This window comes from Musca vetustissima, unplaced genomic scaffold, assembly GCF_032173495.1.
Source record: "Musca vetustissima isolate MV318-11 ecotype Yass unplaced genomic scaffold, APGP_CSIRO_Mvet_v1 utg22549, whole genome shotgun sequence".
NCBI lineage: Eukaryota > Metazoa > Arthropoda > Insecta > Diptera > Muscidae > Musca > Musca vetustissima.
Window position 1 is genome coordinate 15,585 of NW_026876924.1, and position 21,081 is coordinate 36,665.

At 35.1% G+C, this 21,081-nt stretch overlaps 1 protein-coding gene across 1 annotated transcript in view; it reads left to right on the forward strand.

The window, feature by feature from the left end:
* LOC133321441 (protocadherin Fat 4-like) overlaps positions 1 to 21,081 on the forward strand; it is a 29,679-nt gene extending 8,598 nt beyond the window's left edge. The window contains exons 2-5 of the mRNA XM_061530528.1: positions 14,460 to 14,761; positions 18,138 to 19,187; positions 19,251 to 19,974; positions 20,779 to 21,081. Coding sequence (XP_061386512.1) covers positions 14,460 to 14,761; positions 18,138 to 19,187; positions 19,251 to 19,974; positions 20,779 to 21,056 — 2,354 coding nt within the window. The 3' untranslated portion in view covers positions 21,057 to 21,081. The remainder of the gene's footprint in view (positions 1 to 14,459; positions 14,762 to 18,137; positions 19,188 to 19,250; positions 19,975 to 20,778) is intronic.

The following is a 21,081-nucleotide window of genomic DNA, read 5'->3' on the forward strand; positions in this document are numbered from 1 at the left end:
TTTTAAAGAATATTTTTTGTAGTACCAAAGAGGCGTGGATTTTTTAAAGAATATTTTTTGTAGTACCAAAGAGGCGTGGATTTTTTAAAGAATATTTTTTGTAGTACCAAAGAGGCGTGGATTTTTTAAAGAATATTTTTTGTAGTACCAAAGAGGCGTGGATTTTTTAAAGAATATTTTTTGTAGTACCAAAGAGGCGTGGATTTTTTAAAGAATATTTTTTGTAGTACCAAAGAGGCGTGGATTTTTTAAAGAATATTTTTTGTAGTACCAAAGAGGCGTGGATTTTTTAAAGAATATTTTTTGTAGTACCAAAGAGGCGTGGATTTTTTAAAGAATATTTTTTGTAGTACCAAAGAGGCGTGGATTTTTTAAAGAATATTTTTTGTAGTACCAAAGAGGCGTGGATTTTTTAAAGAATATTTTTTGTAGTACCAAAGAGGCGTGGATTTTTTAAAGAATATTTTTTGTAGTACCAAAGAGGCGTGGATTTTTTAAAGAATATTTTTTGTAGTACCAAAGAGGCGTGGATTTTTTAAAGAATATTTTTTGTAGTACCAAAGAGGCGTGGATTTTTTAAAGAATATTTTTTGTAGTACCAAAGAGGCGTGGATTTTTTAAAGAATATTTTTTGTAGTACCAAAGAGGCGTGGATTTTTTAAAGAATATTTTTTGTAGTACCAAAGAGGCGTGGATTTTTTAAAGAATATTTTTTGTAGTACCAAAGAGGCGTGGAGGCGTGGATTTTTAAAGAATATTTTTTGTAGTACCAAAGAGGCGTGGATTTTTTAAAGAATATTTTTTGTAGTACCAAAGAGGCGTGGATTTTTTAAAGAATATTTTTTGTAGTACCAAAGAGGCGTGGATTTTTTAAAGAATATTTTTTGTAGTACCAAAGAGGCGTGGAGGCGTGGATTTTTTAAAGAATATTTTTTGTAGTACCAAAGAGGCGTGGAGGCGTGGATTTTTTAAAGAATATTTTTTGTAGTACCAAAGAGGCGTGGATTTTTTAAAGAATATTTTTTGTAGTACCAAAGAGGCGTGGAGGCGTGGATTTTTTAAAGAATATTTTTTGTAGTACCAAAGAGGCGTGGAGGCGTGGATTTTTTAAAGAATATTTTTTGTAGTACCAAAGAAGAGGCGTGGAGGCGTGGATTTTTTAAAGAATATTTTTTGTAGTACCAAAAGAGGCGTGGATTTTTTAAAGAATATTTTTTGTAGTACCAAAGAGGCGTGGAGGCGTGGATTTTTTAAAGAATATTTTTTGTAGTACCAAAGAGGCGTGGAGGCGTGGATTTTTTAAAGAATATTTTTTGTAGTACCAAAGAGGCGTGGAGGCGTGGATTTTTTAAAGAATATTTTTTGTAGTACCAAAGAGGCGTGGAGGCGTGGATTTTTTAAAGAATATTTTTTGTAGTACCAAAGAGGCGTGGAGGCGTGGATTTTTTAAAGAATATTTTTTGTAGTACCAAAGAGGCGTGGAGGCGTGGATTTTTTAAAGAATATTTTTTGTAGTACCAAAGAGGCGTGGAGGCGTGGAGGCGTGGATTTTTTAAAGAATATTTTTTGTAGTACCAAAGAGGCGTGGAGGCGTGGATTTTTTAAAGAATATTTTTTGTAGTACCAAAGAGGCGTGGATTTTTTAAAGAATATTTTTTGTAGTACCAAAGAGGCGTGGATTTTTTAAAGAATATTTTTTGTAGTACCAAAGAGGCGTGGATTTTTTAAAGAATATTTTTTGTAGTACCAAAGAGGCGTGGATTTTTTAAAGAATATTTTTTGTAGTACCAAAGAGGCGTGGATTTTTTAAAGAATATTTTTTGTAGTACCAAAGAGGCGTGGATTTTTTAAAGAATATTTTTTTTAGGGTACATAAAAGAGGCGTGGATTTTTTAAAGAAAAGAATATTTTTTGTAGTACCAAAGAGGCGTGGATTTTTTAAGTAGAATATTTTTTGTAGTACCAAAGAGGCGTGGAGGCGTGGATTTTTTAAAGAATATTTTTTGTAGTACCAAAGAGGCGTGGAGGCGTGGATTTTTTAAAGAATATTTTTTGTAGTACCAAAGAGAGGCGTGGATTTTTTAAAGAATATTTTTTGTAGTACCAAAGAGGCGTGGATTTTTTAAAGAATATTTTTTGTGAGGCGTGGATTTTTAAAGAATATTTTTTGTAGTACCAAAGAGGCGTGGATTTTTTAAAGAATATTTTTTGTAGTACCAAAGAGGCGTGGATTTTTTAAAGAATATTTTTTGTAGTACCAAAGAGGCGTGGATTTTTTAAAGAATATTTTTTGTAGTACCAAAGAGGCGTGGATTTTTTAAAGAATATTTTTTGTAGTACCAAAGAGGCGTGGATTTTTTAAAGAATATTTTTTGTAGTACCAAAGAGGCGTGGATTTTTTAAAGAATATTTTTTGCAGTACCAAAGAGGCGTGGATTTTTTCAAATACCAAATAGGCGTGGATTTTTTTCAAATACCAAATAGGCGTGGATTTTTTCAAATACCAAATAGGCGTGGATTTTTTAAAGAATATTTTTTGTAGTACCAAAGAGGCGTGGATTTTTTTCAAATACCAAATAGGCGTGGATTTTTTTCAAATACCAAATAGGCGTGGATTTTTTTCAAATACCAAATAGGCGTGGATTTTTTTCAAATACCAAATAGGCGTGGATTTTTTTCAAATATCGAGATAGACCCATGGTTCCTTTTGAGAATATGCATAGAATCACTTTTTAAGTTAATTAATGTATGTCCGTCCGCACATACGCCTGCCCGTCTGTAGATGTTAAATTGTAAACAAAGTACAGGTCGCATTTTTGATTCGAATTGGATGAAATTTGGCACAGCTCATTTATTTGGCCAAGGACGAACCCTATTGAAATTGAAGAAAATCGGTTCAGATTTAGATATAGCTCACATATATAGTTTCGTCCGATTTAAGGTAAATGGGGCACCAAAGTTCCTATACATCTTTCGATTTGCATTAAATTTGGCATAGAGTTCTGAATTAGGTCCAGAATGATGTGTGCTAAGTTTCTTGTGAAATCGGTTTAGATTGAGATACAGCTCCCATATATAGTTTCGTCCGATTTAAGGTAAATGGTGTACCAAAGTCCCTATATATTTCTTGATTTGCACGAAATTTGGCACAGCACACTGAATTAAGTCTAGAGTGATGTGTGTCAAATTTCGAGAAAATCGGTTCATATATATGGTTCGCATATATATTATCGTCCGATTTTAGTTAATGGTGTACCAAAGTCCCTATATATCTCTCGATTTGCAAGAAATTTTGCAAAGTATACTGAATTGTGTCTAGAATTATGAGTGTAAAGTTTCGAGAAAATCGGTTCAGATTTAGATATAGCTGCTATATATATTTTTTTGTCCGATTTAATGTAAATTGTGCACTAAAGACCCAAAGTTTGGCCAACCGGCACACAATTTTGTACAATGTACTGAAGTTACTATAATTGAATGTTTTGTACGTTGAAGTATTTCTAACGACCTCTTTTATATATTTGTTCGCTCAGGACAAGTGTATTTATAGAAAAATTTGTGTTTTTTTCTGTATTTGTATTTACACTTGATGTGGTTGTTGCTCTGCATGTTCATGGGGATTTTCGTGCCTTTGAGATGGAAATCTGTACCTACCATAGCTCGTGTGTTAAGTTTCGTGAAAATCGGGTTAGATTTAGTTTTAAGTTCGTTCAATTTCAAGTCAATGTTCCTTCGAATAGGCGTCGTCTGTTAGGATCTTATGTAGAATATACCCAAAGTGGTGAAGGGTATCATATAGTCGACCCACTCCGACTTTACTATTTTCCTTACTGGTTTTCAAGTACGAAAGTGGCGTGGATTTTTTGTAAGAATAATTTTAAGGTCCACCAAGAATGTCTGAATGTTTTAAAAAATAAACCAAATAACCCTTTATATAAAGTAGTCCCTCGTACCTCAAACATTTATCGTACAATTTTCCACTCAATTTAATGTCTCAATAATCACTGGCAAATACGCTTTCTTAATTCAATCGGTTAGTACCTCGACAAATGTCATTGATTAAGGGAAATCTGTTGATTGCAACATAAAAACGTTTATGACAATCACAAATATCTCTACAATTACATGTACATACATACGTTTGTGTTTATGACAATTTTGTTGTGTTTAACAACTTTAACCTCAAAAAGGAATCAAAAAAAAATTCAACAGAAATTGATTTTTGAACAAACAAGCAACAACAAAAGTATTACAAACTTATTAAAGATCAACAAGTTTGTGACTGACAGAGTGTTGCCTGACTGGCAGACTAACTGACGAACTAACTACCTGGCGAACAATTGCAGTTTACAACTCAATTTGCCGACAAACCAAACCAACCAACCAACAATTTAACTGTACAATCGCCAAGCAAACAAATCACTGAAGTATGGAACGACGAAGTAGGAACGTATGTAATGACAGAGTAAATAAATTATGAAATTCAATTGAAGAGAACCAAAACGAAAAATAATGAAACAGAACAGAAACTTCAATGACAGTCGGCAGAATTTTATGGAAGACGTTCTTTATAGATTGACGGTGATTAAATGGAGGAGGGTGGAAATATATATTATGATGCATTATATGTGTGTCACTCTAAAATTATGTTATTATTTTATATGCTATGTAGGTCTTTAATATATTGGAAATCTTACTACCACTCCGCATCGAACGATAGCGATCGCCATTCACCGTAACGTTGCGTCCAACAGCATCTTTGAAAAAATACGGTCCAATGATCCCACCAGCGTACAAACCACACCAAACAGTGCATTTTTCGGGATGCATGGGCAGTTCTTGAACGGCTTCTGGTTGCTCTTCACTCCAAATGCGGCAATTTTGCTTATTTACGTAGCCATTCAACCAGAAATGAGCCTCATCGCTGAACAAAATTTGTCGATAAAAAAGCGGATTTTCTGCCAACTTTTCTATGGCCCATTCACTGAAAATTCTATATGCTATGTAGGTCTTTAATATATTGGAAATCTTACTACCACTCCACATTAAATTTATACGACCCAATTGGCTGACTCCTTCTGAATTTGTTCAAAGGTAGCTGTTACCGTTCGCAATGTTCGACCCATTATGTCGAGGACATCGGCTTTTTAAAAGGACCTTATAGCTTTTTTTGGTGGTTGACCATGGCGACATGTCCCTCCATATAACATTAAGGATATTCATGATTGTAATTCAAGTTAATTTTCTTCTTCTTAAAAATTCTTCTTGATCTTTTCCTCAATTAAATTTTGAATGGATGTTCCCGATTCCAGTGCCATACTAGCAATGCATTGGTTTTGTGGTAATTTGGGGCTATCACTCAAATGCATTTTTTATACCCTTCACCACACTGTGGTACAGGGTATTATGTCTTTGTACATATGTTTGTAACAGGCAAAAGGAAACGAGATAGACACATGGTTCCTTTTGAGAATATGCATAGAATCACTTTCTAAGTCGATTTATGCATGTCCGTCAAAGTAAACAAAGTACAGGTCGCATTTATGATCCGACTTGGATGAAATTTGGCATAGGTCACTCACTCGGCCCAAGGACGAACCCTATTGAAACTGGGAAAAATCGGTTCAGATTTAGATATAGCTCCCACATATATATTTAACCGATTTAATGTAAACGGTCCCTATATATCTTTAGATTTGCACGAAATTTGGTACAGCCTAATCCTTTAGGTCTAGAATGATGTCTGCCAAGTTTCGAGAAAATCGGTCCAGATTTAGATATAGCTCCCATATATAGTTTCGTCCGATTTCATGTAAGTGGTGCACCAAAGTCGCTATATATCTTTCGATTTGCACGAAATTTGGCATAACGAACTGAAATGAGCCTAGAGAGATGTCTGGAAAGTTTCGAGAAAATCGGTCCAGATTTCGATATAGCTCCCATATATAGTTTCGTCCGATTTCATGTAAATGGTGCACCAAAGTCGCTATATATCTTTCGATTTGCACGAAATTTGGCATAACGTACTGAATTGAGCCTAGAGTGATGTCTGGCTTGTTTCGTGAAAATCGGTCCAAATTTAGATATAGCTCCCTTTTATTATAGATTGATTTTAAGTAATTGACGCACCAAGGCTGATAGGAACAAAACGTTCTGAGATTACTATAACCTAACCTGTGACATGTTTGTTTGAAATCGCTTAATAAAGAGTGATTTGTTAAGAGCTTGATAACTTTAAAAAAAAAACGCATAAAATTTGCAAAATCTCATCGGTTCTTTATTTGAAACGTTAGATTGGTCCATGACATTTACTTTTTGAAGATAATTTCATTTAAATGTTGACCGCGGCTGCGTCTTAGGTGGTCCATTCGGAAAGTTCAATTTTGGGCAACTTTTTCGAGCATTTCGGCCGGAATAGCCCGAATTTCTTCGGAAATGTTGTCTTCCAAAGCTGGAATAGTTGCTGGCTTATTTCTATAGACTTTAGACTTGACGTACCCCCAAAAAAAATAGTGTAAAGGCGTCAAATCGCATGATCTTGGTGGCCAACTTACCGGTCCATTTCTTGAGATGAATTGTTCTCCGAAGTTTTCCCTCAAAATGGCCATAGAATCGCTAGCTGTGTGGCATGTAGTGCCATCTTGTTGAAACCACATGTCAACCAAGTTCAGTTCTTCCATTTTTGGCAACAAAAAGTTTGTTAGCATCGAACGATAGCGATCGCCATTCACCGTAACGTTGCGTCCAACAGCATCTTTGAAAAAATACGGTCCAATGATCCCACCAGCATACAAACCACACCAAACAGCGCATTTTTCGGGATACATGGGCAGTTCTTGAACGGCTTCTGGTTGCTCTTCACTCCAAAGTCGGCAATTTTGCTTATTTACGTAGCCATTCAACCAGAAATGAGCCTCATCGCTGAACAAAATTTGTCGATAAAAAAGCGGATTCTCTGCCAACTTTTCTAGGGCCCATTCACTGAAAATTCGACGTTGTGGCAGATCGTTCGGCTTCAGTTCTTGCATGAGCTGTATTTTATACGGTTTTACACCAAGATCTTTGCGTAAAATCTTCCATCGAATCGACATTTCACGGTCTTCAGCAACACTCTCAGAAACAGACGCAATATTCTCTTCTGTACGCACTATACGCATCCGTGTGGTTGGTTTAATGTCCAATAAAGTAAACTGAGTGCGAAACTTGGTCACAATCGCATTAATTGTTTGCTCACTTGGTCGATTATGTAGACCATAAATCGGACGTAAAGCGCGAAACACATTTCGAACCGAACACTGATTTTGCTAATAAAATTCAATGATTTGCAAGCGTTGCTCGTTAGTAAGTCTATTCATGATGAAATGTCAAAGCATACTGAGCATCTTTCTCTTTGACGCCATGTCTGAAATCCCACGTGATCTGTCAAATACTAATGCATGAAAATCCTAACCTCAAAAAAATCATCCTTTATTTGGATAGAACTTCCATATATATTTTCGCCCGATTTCAAGTAAATTGGGCATCAAACTCCTCATGTAGTCAGATTGACATCAAATTTTGCACAACTTACAAAATTGAGCATAGAATTACTAGTTGCGTTTTCTAGAAGTACAGACATAGCCCAACGGATGACATATTTATATTTGTTTGAAGTCGATATAGGTACATACTTTATGGATAGATCTAGGTAGATTCACATTTAGATAAATATCACATATTTTATTTCATCCAATTTCATGTTAATAGTCCTGTTTAATATACCCATAGTGGTGAAGGGTATCATATAGTCGGCCCCGTCCGACTTTACTACTTTCCTTACTGGTTTTTTTTATTTTACGAAATGTTATTTCATGTTTTTTTCTTCTTCTTCTTTATTTGTTTCTTTCGTTCGTTTTAATTTATAGTTCAATACGATGTTCAATTCGAGCATAAACAACAAAGATTTTCACAATTACTTTATGGCTAATTAATTTTCTCTGCGGGATGGGTGGGTATACAAACTATGTGAGCGCATATGTTGAATAAAACAGACATTTTGAACATTAGGGTAGAGGATAAATAAATAAACTCTTCACGAAACTTAACACATATCATTTTAGGCTCAATTCAGTACGCTATGCCAAATTTCATGCAAATGGAATGATATACAGGGAGTTTATTACACCATTGATATTAAATCGGACGAAAATATATATACGGGAGCTATATCTAAATCTGAACCGATTTTCACAAAACTTAACATATATCATTCTATGCTCAATTCAGTACACTATGCCAAATTTCGTGCAAATCGAAAGATATATAGAGACTTTGGTGCACCATTTACCATAAATCGAACGAAAATATATGTGGGAGCTATATATAAATCTGAACCGATTTTCACGAAACTTAGCACACATCATTCCAGAGTTAATTCAATACGCTATGACAAATTTCGTGCAAATCGAAAGGTATTTAGGGTCTTTGGTGCACCATTTACCTTAAATCGGACGAATATATATTGGGAGCTATATCAGAACCGATTTTCACAAAACATAACACACATCATTCTACTCTTAATTCAATACGCAACACCAAATTTTAGGCAAATCGAAGGATATACAGGAACTTTGGTGTCCTATTTACCTAAAATCGGACGAAAAAATATATGGGAGCTATATCTTAATCTGAACCGCTTTTTCTCAATTTCAATAGGGTTCGTCCTTGGGCCAAATAAATGAGCTGTGCCAAATTTTATCCAATTCGGATCATAAAAGCGACTTGTACTTTGTTTACAATTTACCATGGACAGGCGGACGGACATGCAAATCGACTCAGAAAGTGATTCTATGCATATTCTAAAAAGGAACCATAGATATATCTCGTTTCATTTTGCCTGTTGCAAACATATGCACAAACACACAACACCCTGTACCACAGTGGTGAAGGGTGTAAACATTCTATGTCGATTTAGCCATATCGATATGCTCGCCTCTCCGTTGATCTGGGGAATATACTATAGATATCGTAATAGGTATTTAAGATAGAGCTTCGAAGTTTTGGACATACATTGTCACCACTCCTAGGTATTAATGCAGGCTTCTGTATAGCAGGTTTCCCTAGCCTTTCCTTTGAGTGTTCCCATTTTGATTGACTATAACAAGATGGAAAAATTTTCTCTTATGCTTATACCTACAAGTTATTTTTTACACGCCCTCCACCCTAATATCTAATTATATTTATAACATGGGAGAGGTTCAAAATGGAAAATAAAAATGTAACTCTTCATGAAAAAAAAATTGGGAAATAAACCAAAGAATGCTTTGCATAATGAAGTCAATTTTTGTAATTTGAATGGGGGAGTTCAATTCAGGTATTGACTTAATTTAAGAAATATAAAATAAATAATAAAAAAATAACTACTCCCTAGCAAATGGCAGTCATGCATATGAAACCAGACTCATTACATGTTGCATACTCCAAATACATACACATACGCACACATGTGCCTATGTATGTATGTACATATGAAGTGTTTGTCATATGACAAACGATGATACAAAGTCTCTGTATATTACGTTCTGGCTCAATGATTTCTGGCTCTAAATATGCGGCAGTGTCTCGCCAAACATGCATTGCGGAACAACGAGGGGTAAGGGGTTAGAGCTGCGTAATATTGCAACAGCCGCAACAACAACAATGTCTAACTCTCAATATTTCCAGTTGTTTAATGAATTTACTAACTTAAAAAAAAAAAAACTAAAATAAAAATTGTCTTTCTCAGTGACTTTGATATATTTTTTAGTCGGTGACAAGAGGGGTTTTTTTCGGGACGTCTATTTTGTAATGGCAACTACTAATTTCAAAAATATATGTTTGTCTTAAAATAACATTTTTTTTGGTTTCGGTGTGCTTCGTTGATTATTTTTTTAATTAAATTTTTTAATATAAATTGCCTTAGTCAATTAATTTATTTTGATTTTTTCCGTTATTGCATTAGTGCTATTTGAGGTTATGTCAGATAAGAAATAAGAAATTCGTGGCATGGTCACATGCGTAAATATATGTATCTATATGTACAGACATTGACACAAAATATTAATTATAAGAAAAAACCCGCTCCACCGTAATGTGGACATTTAAAATATCTATAATCTGTTTCGGATACTTATTAATGGCCGTCGATGTCATGATAAAATTCAGGTAGGAAGAAAAAAATAATACCGGATCTTGCCTGTTGTCTATCGTAAAAAGTTACAGCCACTTTGGTTACTTTCTTTGAAAGAATGAGAGATATAGTCCACAAGACCGAATGACGGACGGACTAACATTTGAAATCGACTCAAAAATGATTATCCCAAAAATAATAAAACCGATACATCGATGAGACATATTTATACCCTTCACCACACTGTGGTACAGGGTATTATTTCTTTGTGCATACGTTTGTAACAGGCAAAAGGAAACAAGATAGACACATGGTTCCTCAGAATGTGATTCTATGCATATGCATAGATCTATGCATGTCCGTCAGTCCGTCTGTCTGTCCATGTTAAATTCTAAACAAAGTACAGGTCGTATTTAAGATTCGAACTGGATGAAATTTGACATCGGTCACTTATTCGGCCCAAGGATGAACCCTTTTGAAATTGGGAAAAATCGGTTCAGATTTAGATATAGCTCCCTTATATATTTTCGACCCATTTAATATAAATGGTGCAACAAAGTCCCTATATATCTTTTGATTTGCACCACATTTGGCACAGCGTACTGACTTTGGTCTAGCATGATGTGTATTTAGACTCCTGAAAATCGTTCAGATTTAGATATAGTTCCAATATACATTTTCGTCCAATTTAATGTAAATGGTGTACCAAAGCCCCTATATATCTTTCGATTTGCACGAAATTTGGCATGGCGTACTGAATTGAGTCTATAATGGTGTGTCTTAAATTTCAAGAAAATCGGTTTCGGTTAAATTTCGAGAAAATTTGTCGTCCGATGTAATGTAAATAGTGCACCAAAATCCCCATATATCTTTCGATTTGCACGAAATTTGACATAGCGTACTGAATTAAGTCTAGAATGATGTGTGTAAAGTTTCGTGATAATCGGTTCAGATTTAGATATAGCTCCCATATATAGTTTCGTCCGATTTAATGCAAATGGTGCACCAAAGTCCCCATATATCATTCAATTTGTACGAAATTTGGCATGACGTACTGAATTGAGTCTAGAATGGTGTGTCTTAAGTTTCGAGAAAATCGGGTAGATATGTCATATATATTATCGTCCGATTTATGTAATAAACATAAATCGGACGAAAATATATATGGGAGCTATATCTAAATCTAAACCGATTTTCTCGAAACTTAAGACACACCATTCTAGACTCAATGTGTGTGCATATATTGATATATTCGCTCTATATTTTCGTGTGAGTTGATGCAAATTGTGCACCAAGTAATAACCGTTTCTCCGATCGAGATAAATTTTGGACAGCTCACTGTGCTGCAGCATACCTATTGGTTGCTCAAATGCGTCCAGATTTACATTTGCGTAGTTCCCAAACATAATTGTGCTCGATTTGAAATATGAAATCGACCAAGTCCGTTCGATTAACATGCAATTTTTCATAGATTTCAGAATTGTATATATTCGGCCGCGTCCGTCTTTACTACTTTCCTTACTGGTTTTTCCTCTAAGCTCGAAGTTATCAAAAGTTAGCAATCTTTTAAGGAGACACCAAATTGATATGACAGTAAATCTATCGACACTATAAAATTCGAAGCATTATGATCTATCCACTCCATCATTTCAAAAAAGATTACCCTTTACATATTTATGCAGTTTTTCAAAACAAAACAAAAAAAAAAAACTACAACAAATAATGTGAATTTTTAATAGAGCAGAACCAAAATTAAAGCAAAAAATAAAAACCTAAACAAATATAATTTATAATGACTAACGAATGGACTTTAGGTATACAAGAAAATTAGCGAACACACACACGTAACAAATCTGCATTGTTTGCCAAAAAAAAATATTGAAAATAAAAATAAATTATAATTTGTGGATAGATTATAGATTTTTGGGAGATGAAAATGCCTCCGCAGCATAGATGGAGCTTTGGAAAAATATTTTTTAAAAAATCCAAGACTTCGATAGATCTTAAAAAAATATTTTTCAAAATTCCCTAAAAAGGTATTCTTTAAAAATCCACAAATTCTATGGGCCTTAAAAAAGTATACTTCCAAAATATGTATTAAACCAGTAAGGAAAGTAGTGAAATCGGACGGGCCCGACTATATGATACCCTTTACCAATTTGGGTATATTCAACGCATTTTTAAATGACCACTAAAATGAAATTGGATCCATAAACATGTCATTGTGCAACCAATACTAAATTTTTCATTTGGTCAGATATAGAAGCAATATCTAAATCTGAACCGATTATCAGGAAACTTAACACACATCATTATATACCTAATTCATTACGCTGTGCCAAATTTCGTGCAAATCGATAGATATTAAGGGAGTTTGGTGCACCATTTACATAAAATCGGACGAAAATATATATTGGACCTGTACTTTGTTTACAAAAATACATGGACGGACGGATAGACGGACATGCATAAATCGACTCAGAAAGTGATTCTATGCATATTCTCAAAAGGAACCATGGGTCTATCTCGAGTATTTTTGCCTGTTACAAACATATGTACAAAGACATAATACCACGGTGAAGGGTATAAAAATATTCTTAAAAAAATCCACGCCTCTTAAGGAACCCTAAAAAATATTCTTAAAAAAATCCACGCCTCTTAAGGAACCCTAAAAAATATTCTTTAAAAAATCCACGCCTCTTAAGGAACCCTAAAAAATATTCTTTAAAAAATCCACGCCTCTTAAGGAACCCTAAAAAATATTCTTTAAAAAATCCACGCCTCTTAAGGAACCCTAAAAAATATTCTTTAAAAAATCCACGCCTCTTAAGGAACCCTAAAAAATATTCTTTAAAAAATCCACGCCTCTTAAGGAACCCTAAAAAATATTCTTTAAAAAATCCACGCCTCTTAAGGAACCCTAAAAAATATTCTTTAAAAAATCCACGCCTCTTAAGGAACCCTAAAAAATATTCTTTAAAAAATCCACGCCTCTTAAGGAACCCTAAAAAATATTCTTTAAAAAATCCACGTCCTTAAAAAAACATTTTTTAAAAAATCCACGTCCTTAAAAAAATATTCTTAAAAAAATCCACGCCTCTTAGGGACCCTAAAAAATATTTTTAAAAAAATCCACGCCTCTTAAGGAACCCTAAAAAATATTCTTAAAAAAATCCACGCCTCTTAAGGAACCCTAAAAAATATTCTTTAAAAAATCCACGCCTCTTAAGGAACCCTAAAAAATATTCTTAAAAAAATCCGCGCCTCTTAAGGAACCCTTAAAAAATATTCTTAAAAAAATCCACGCCTCTTAAGGAACCCTAAAAAATATTCTTAAAAAAATCCACGCCTCTTAAGGAACCCTAAAAAATATTCTTAAAAAAATCCACGCCTCTTAAGGAACCCTAAAAAATATTCTTAAAAAAATCCACGCCTCTTAAGGAACCCTAAAAAATATTCTTAAAAAAATCCACTCCTCTTAAGGAACCCTAAAAAATATTCTTTAAAAAATCCACGCCACTTAAGGAACCCTCAAAAATATTCCTTAAAAAATCCACGCCTCTTAAGGAACCCTAAAAAATATTCTTAAAAAAAATCCACGCCTCTTAAGGAACCCTAAAAAATATTCTTAAAAAAATCCACGCCTCTTAAGGAACCCTAAAAAATATTCTTAAAAAAATTCACGCCTCTTAAGGAACCCTAAAAAATATTCTTTAAAAAATCCACGCCTCTTAAGGAACCCTAAAAAATATTCTTTAAAAAATCCACGCCTCTTAAGGAACCCTAAAAAATATTCTTTAAAAAATCCACGCCTCTTAAGGAACCCTAAAAAATATTCTTAAAAAAATCCACTCCTCTTAAGGAACCCTAAAAAATATTCTTTAAAAAATCCACGCCACTTAAGGAACCCTCAAAAATATTCCTTAAAAAATCCACGCCTCTTAAGGAACCCTAAAAAATATTCTTAAAAAAAATCCACGCCTCTTAAGGAACCCTAAAAAATATTCTTAAAAAAAATCCACGCCTCTTAAGGAACCCTAAAAAATATTCTTAAAAAAATTCACGCCTCTTAAGGAACCCTAAAAACATTCTTTAAAAAAATCCACGGTAAAAAATATTCTTTAAAATAATTCAGGCCTCAGATGGATGGAAAAATCTACGCTTACGAAGGACTTCTAAATGAAAAATTGTTGATACCTTATTGTTCTGTTCCGCCAATATTCTTCCGAATATCTCTGAAAATAGAAAAATTTGATTTCAGTTTTATTTATTGTATAATTATTAATTTGTTTCCCCTTACCTCCCATTTCAGCTGTCGAAAGTGCTATACTCGATTCACGATGCTATCTGGAAGGTGGTGGTTCGGCGGAGAGTTTTCTGGCCAGTGAAGATTTAGATATTGGCACGATAATTGGTAAGCTGCGCATCAATGGTAATCCCGATTTGGAAAATGGTGACATCAATCTGGCTCTGCGTGAAAAAGATGCTCCTGTAGAAATTGTACCGGGTACTAAGGACTTAGCATTGGCTGTGGAGCTGGATAAAGAAGGAAAGACAGGACCCTCTTCCATCTATGTAAATGTTATTTGTATACGACGCCATTCCACAGATCCGGTAAGTGCAATGGCCTGCAATGGAGATTAACTAATTTCAGTTTTTATTATTTTGGAAATTTAATTGTAACACTGCATCAAACTTTTTTGTTAGTTTGTTGAGTTTTTTTTTCCAACTGCATGCAATAACAACAATAAAATTTTATTTTATTTCTGTTCGTCCCAAAAAAATCTACACGCCTATATTTAAAGTCTAAAAAAAACTTAAAATTAAAACTCCAACAAATTGCAGTGAAATAGAAAGGGTGTAACATTAGAATTCATTCACCCCGTGAAGTTTCACTTTGTTGAGCAGAAATAGAAACAATTAAAAAAAAACAAATATTAGGTTAACAATGCGGTTGTTGTTGTTGTTGTTGCAGCAGGAAAAATGTTACCACTTTCCTTGGCCAAGTGTAGGCCGCTGGTGTGTGTATGTGTGTCTACGGGTGTCATGCCGGCATTTTCTTTTATAGCTAACCATAAATTAGACCCTCTTAGACTTCCTGTTAACTTGTGATTTGTGTGGCCACATCGAAAATCCTATACACGCACCGTCACGCTAACACCACCCGAATTGCATGGCAGTCATATTTTCTTAACGAGCAAAGCTATTTTGCAAAAAGTCTTGAAAGAGTTTTCGAGGAACCTACAATCGGGAAGGGGGAAATACACTCGAAACAAGATGACAGTTCAAGTCACACATGAAGGTGATTAAAAATCACTAATGATTTTTTCGTTTCGTTTTTCATTTGAACTGTGATTTTTTGTCGGGTGTAATCAATATCCATACACGTTATAATGTTATCATTAAAAGTTCTTAACACAAGTGCCAACATTCGACGGTTCAGTGTGAAAACAGGAGGTGATAGCCAAAAAAAACACAAAGGAGACTCCACAAAATAAAGCCACTAACAACAATATTTAACACCTGTCAGAGAGTTTTTAGGGCTTACAAAAATATTGATGTATAGATTATTTTGAAGAAAATTTTCTCAAAGGCTAGAATTGTTTTCAGAATATTTTTTCCAAGGTACTTTCATCGCTCTGAGGCGTGGATTTTTTAAAGAATATTTTCCAAAGGTCAATCACACTGAGGCTTGGATAAAAAAATCCATAATTCCGTCCACCCCTCTGAATACTTCGCTAGGGTCAATCGCACACAGGCCTGGATTAGAAAAATCCATCATTACGTCCACCGCTCTTAGGCGTGGATTTTTGAAAAATGGAAATTTTTCAAAGGTCTAACTCTCTTAGGTGTAGATTTTTTAAAGAAGAAATGTTTTAGCCCCTCTGGGGCTAGAATTTTTAAAGAGGAAAATTTTCCAAAGTTCCATCCCTCTGATGCGTGTTTTTTTAAAGAAGAAATTTTTCCATAGAACCATCCCTCTAAGTCGTGGATGTTTTAAAGAATTTTTTTCCAAATGTCCATCCTTCTGAGGCATGGATTTTTTTAAGAAGAAGTTTATCCAAAGTTCAAAACTTCTGAGGCGTGGATTTTTTAAAGAAGAAATTTATCCAAAATTCCAACCCTCTGAGGCGTGGATTTTTTAAAGAAGAAATTTATCCAAAATTCCAACCCTCTGAGGCGTGGATTTTTTAAAGAAGAAATTTATCCAAAATTCCAACCCTCTGAGGCGTGGATTTTTTTAAAGAAGAAATTTATCCAAAATTCCAACCCTCTGAGGCGTGGATTTTTTAAAGAAGAAATTTATCCAAAATTCCAACCCTCTGAGGCGTGGATTTTTTAAAGAAGAAATTTATCCAAAATTCCAACCCTCTGAGGCGTGCTTTTTTAAAGAAGAATTTTCTCCAAGAAATCTCTAAGGCGTGGATTTTTTAAAGAAGAATTTTCTCCAAGAAATCTCTAAGGCGTGGATTTTTTAAAGAAGAATTTTCTCCAAGAAAGAATTTTGTAAGAAGATTTTTTTCAAAGATCCTTTCATCTGAGGCATGGATATTTAAAAAAAAAAGTCTGAAGAAGATTTTTTTCAAATATTTTTCCTCTGAGGTTGAACATTTAAAAAAAAGAATTTTTTGAAGATTTTTTCAAAGATCCTTCCTCTATGGCTTGGATATTTCAAAAATTAATTTTTGAAGAAGATTTTTTTTTTTTGAACAAGATTTTTTTAAAAAAAAATTTTGTTCTTTAAAAATCCACGTCTATTTTTGGACCTTGAAAAAATATTCTTTAAAAATCCACTACTATTTTCTGACCTTGAAAAATTATTCTTTAGAAAATTCACAACTATTTAAGGCCTTAAAAATTATGCTTCAGAAATCCACGCTTATTTTAGGACCTTGAACAAAAATTTTTTAAAAGTACACACCTATTTTTAGAACTTTAAAATAAAAATCCGCGCCTATTTTGGACTTGAAAAAATTTTTATACAAAATCCAGTCTCCGGAACATTAGGTTGACATCCATGAAAAATTTTTGATAATTTTTAAAAATATCACCCCTTGTCTTATCTTCATCACAATTCACAAGCCCCATAGTGTTTCACATTTGCCTTGTACCCTGGTGCGGATGTTTGATTTCATTTCACAAATCATCATACGGCCACCGACCATCCTACCACTCATTCAACCACACTCCGCAAACTATTTCAAACATTCGGCATTAATGTGTTGAATGAAAAGCTTCTAATAGCTCAATAACTACACACAGACACACGCACACACACATTTACATACATTAAACCGAATATGTGAATTCTTGAAATAGTTCTACAAATATATGACCACCTCTTAGGAACTACTAACCTGTAACTCTGCTATAAGTATTACAACTTCGTATTCAATGTTCTCATACACTCTAGAAGTTTTAGAACTATACCGGCAAGTTGTTTGTTTGTTGTAGTTGTATAAGAGAAGCGTGATTGCTGTTTACATATGAGTTCATTGACCATTGTGTCGTCATTACTCGTCATCGTCATGGTGTTATGTGTGTGTGAGTTTTATTTCAGTTGTAGATTGTTCTCCTTAGATTAGCCATTACATGGAGTGTTGTTTGTTTAGTTTTGGCCTCTACTTCTCCTACCCGGCAAGTATTTCAATTGCAAGGGAAATATCGTTGTTGTTGTTGTTATTGCCAATGTTAACACAAGAAGCCAAAACTAGGTAAAGAACATTAAAATGTTTCGAATTAGCGGAGGTTATCGAATGACTTGGTAGTCATTAAAAATATACCGATGGGGTGGGTGAGATCAGGAATTCGAGATGTGGAGAGGATGCCATAACCTGGAGATGTGTTGTCTTTCATGTGGCTTGCAAAATCTAAAAAGAAAGTTGTGTTAAATTAATTACTTTAATTGTTTTTTTTAATTCAATACTTACGGATCTTCGATAGGCCTTGAAAAAATATTTATATTTCTTCTTCTTTTTGTTTTTTCCAGAGTTTCGTTATACCAGTCAATGTTCGAGTGATTGATATCAACGATAATGCACCACAGTGGATTGGAACCCCATATACCCTTACCCTATCCGAGGTAACTGTACCGGGTACACGCATTCTGCAAGGTGCCAAGGCTGAAGATGCCGATCAACAGGGTCCCTTTTCCACCGTCGAATACCAAGTACTGCCAGGGCCCTATTCTGAATATGTACAATTCCTTAATCCCTTAGAGGGTACATTGGTACTGAAAAAGGCATTGGACTATGAACAAATGCAAAATTTCACAGTCAAGTTGAGGGCGCAAGATCAGGGCACACCACCGAAATATTCCGACACAGTCCTAAGAGTTGTTATCACCGACGCCGATGATCAAAATCCGAAATTTCTAAGAGAAACATATAGTGCCGATTTGCCGGCCGATGGAAGGCCCGGAGATTTGCGAATACGCCCCGAACCCCTGAAAGCTATCGATCAGGATGAGGGCATTTGTGCACCCATACAATATTCGATTGTCCAGTCACAGGACACCAAATATTTTCGCATACATCCACACAATGGCGTTATTACCCTACTCACACCCATTGGATATTCGGATTTAACAAATGGTGCTACTCTGGTCGTCAAGGCAACACAAATCGATAATCCCGATCGTTATGCTTTGGCAACGGTTACATTGTCAAGACCCGGCATTGGTACCCACAGTGATTTAAGTGCCCTGACATTTGTCCAAAAGAAATTTTTTATGCGCATACGTGAAGACACCCCAGTGGGTAATCGTATATTGGCCTTGCCCACAAATAAACCAGGAAAACATTTAAAGTACAATATACCAGATCCGGTGAATGCAGAATTTTTCACGGTCGGCTCATTGGGTGAGGTGATATTGGCCAAGGCATTGGATTATGAGAAAATGACGCGGCATGAATTTCAAGTTGTGGCCACAGATGGTACGACAAATACCACGGCTGAGGTGACGCTGGAGGTGACAGATGTCAATGATTGGGAGCCAAGATTTCGTGAGACCCATTATGAGTTTGTGGTGCCAAAAAGTGTAAGTATTCCTGGAAACTCCAAGGGATTTTGGTTAACAATTCTCTTCTTCCTTCTTTTACAGCAAACGTTACAATCCCGCTCGGAGTCTTTGGATGGTGTGGTAATCGGCAAAGTTGAGGCGGCAGATGGTGATCGCAATGATAAATTGGAATTATCGTTGAGGGGCCAACATGCCGGGCTGTTTGAAATAGACAATACAGGAAACATTTACATGCGTCCTGAGCAATTACAAACTCTAAATGAATCGACAATTCACCTTATAGCCATTGCCACAGATACAGGAGTACCACCACGCAGCACCTCAGTCCCCGTATCGGTTACAATGGAAGGTGTGGCCTTGGCCCAGGCCTCATGGAGTAACAGCATATTGGGCATGTTTGGCATAATTGTGGCCCTATTCATACTCATTATCCTTGCCCTCACCTGCTACATTGTGCGCTATAAAAATAAGGCTCGGAAGACTTCGCCCACATTGGGCCGTAATCGTGTCCATAGTCATGGCCACAGTACTGTATCATCGGCAAATTTGGTTACCCATGAAAAGGTGGCGGGAAATGGTAATGGTGCCACTGTCACCAGCGGTAATGTTTCGGTGCTCCATATGAAACATAATGGAAATATTTCGATGGCGAATCCAATCAGTAATGGTGGCATTTATCATCCGACACCGAGTAGTAGTTTAAGCAGCAATATGGGTATGGGTGCCACGGCAATGTTGGCTGCCAGTTTGGAGAGAGAACGAGAGCGGGAAAGACAGAGGGAGAATTATGCGGCCACTGTGAGAAGTAAGTAAAGGAAAATTAATTGAAACATCAGTTATTAAGGTTCGATTAGGTTCTATAGAAAAAAAATCAACCTCAATTCACTGCGGTTCGCTGGGGTTTTCTATAGAAGTAATGCAAACTCAGTTCACTGAGGATCGGTTACTTTTTTTATAGAAAAAAATTCAACCTCAGTTCACTGAGGTTCTGTGATGTTTTTCTATAGAAAAAATGCAACCTCAGTTTACAGAGGTTAGGCGATTTTTTTCTATAGAAAAAAATTCAACCATAGTTCACTGAGGTACGGTGATTTTCTTCTATAGAAAAAAATTCAACCTCAGTTACAACTTCAGTTCACTGAGGTTCGGTGATTTTTTTCTATAGAAAAAATTTAGTTCACTGAGGATCGGTGATTTTTTTCTGTAGAAAAAAAATTCAACCTCAGTTCACTGAGGATCGATGATTTTTTTCTATAGAAAAAAAATTCAACCTCAGTTCACTGAGGATCGGTGATTTTTTTCTATAGAAAAAAAATTCAACCTCAGTTCACTGAGGATCGGTGATTTTTTTCTATAGAAAAAAATTCAACCTCAGTTCACTGAGGATCGGTGATTTTTTTCTATAGAAAAAAATTCAACCTCAGTTCACTGAGGTTCTCAGACTTTTTCAGCGCTTTTCAGTTCCTAAAGTTCGATTAGGGGGGATTCCTATAAAAATAACCTCTGTTCCTCAGTTTAGTTTTCAGGGGCATCTATGAAATAAGATTTTAATAATTTAGATTTGTTTAATTCCTCAAAATATACTCACATTTTTTGTAATTCCTTCCAGGCATTGTTTCTCGAGCCTCCGCAAATGGTCAACTCTATGAAGAAGATGAATTGGAAAACGATTCACTGTCACAAAATTCACCCCATTCGGCGGAAAATAATAACAAGAAAAAAGCCTGGGAACCGCCGTCAACGACAATGTCACAACAGACAGGCATCACGACTATAACATGCGCTAATGGTAGTGTCACAAATGTTGGTGTAAATGGGGCCTCCAGCAATTTGGTCACCTCCGATACAATGGGTTCATCGGAAAATAATTTAACGGTATATTTTTAAAAAATATATCTAAAATAAAAAAAAT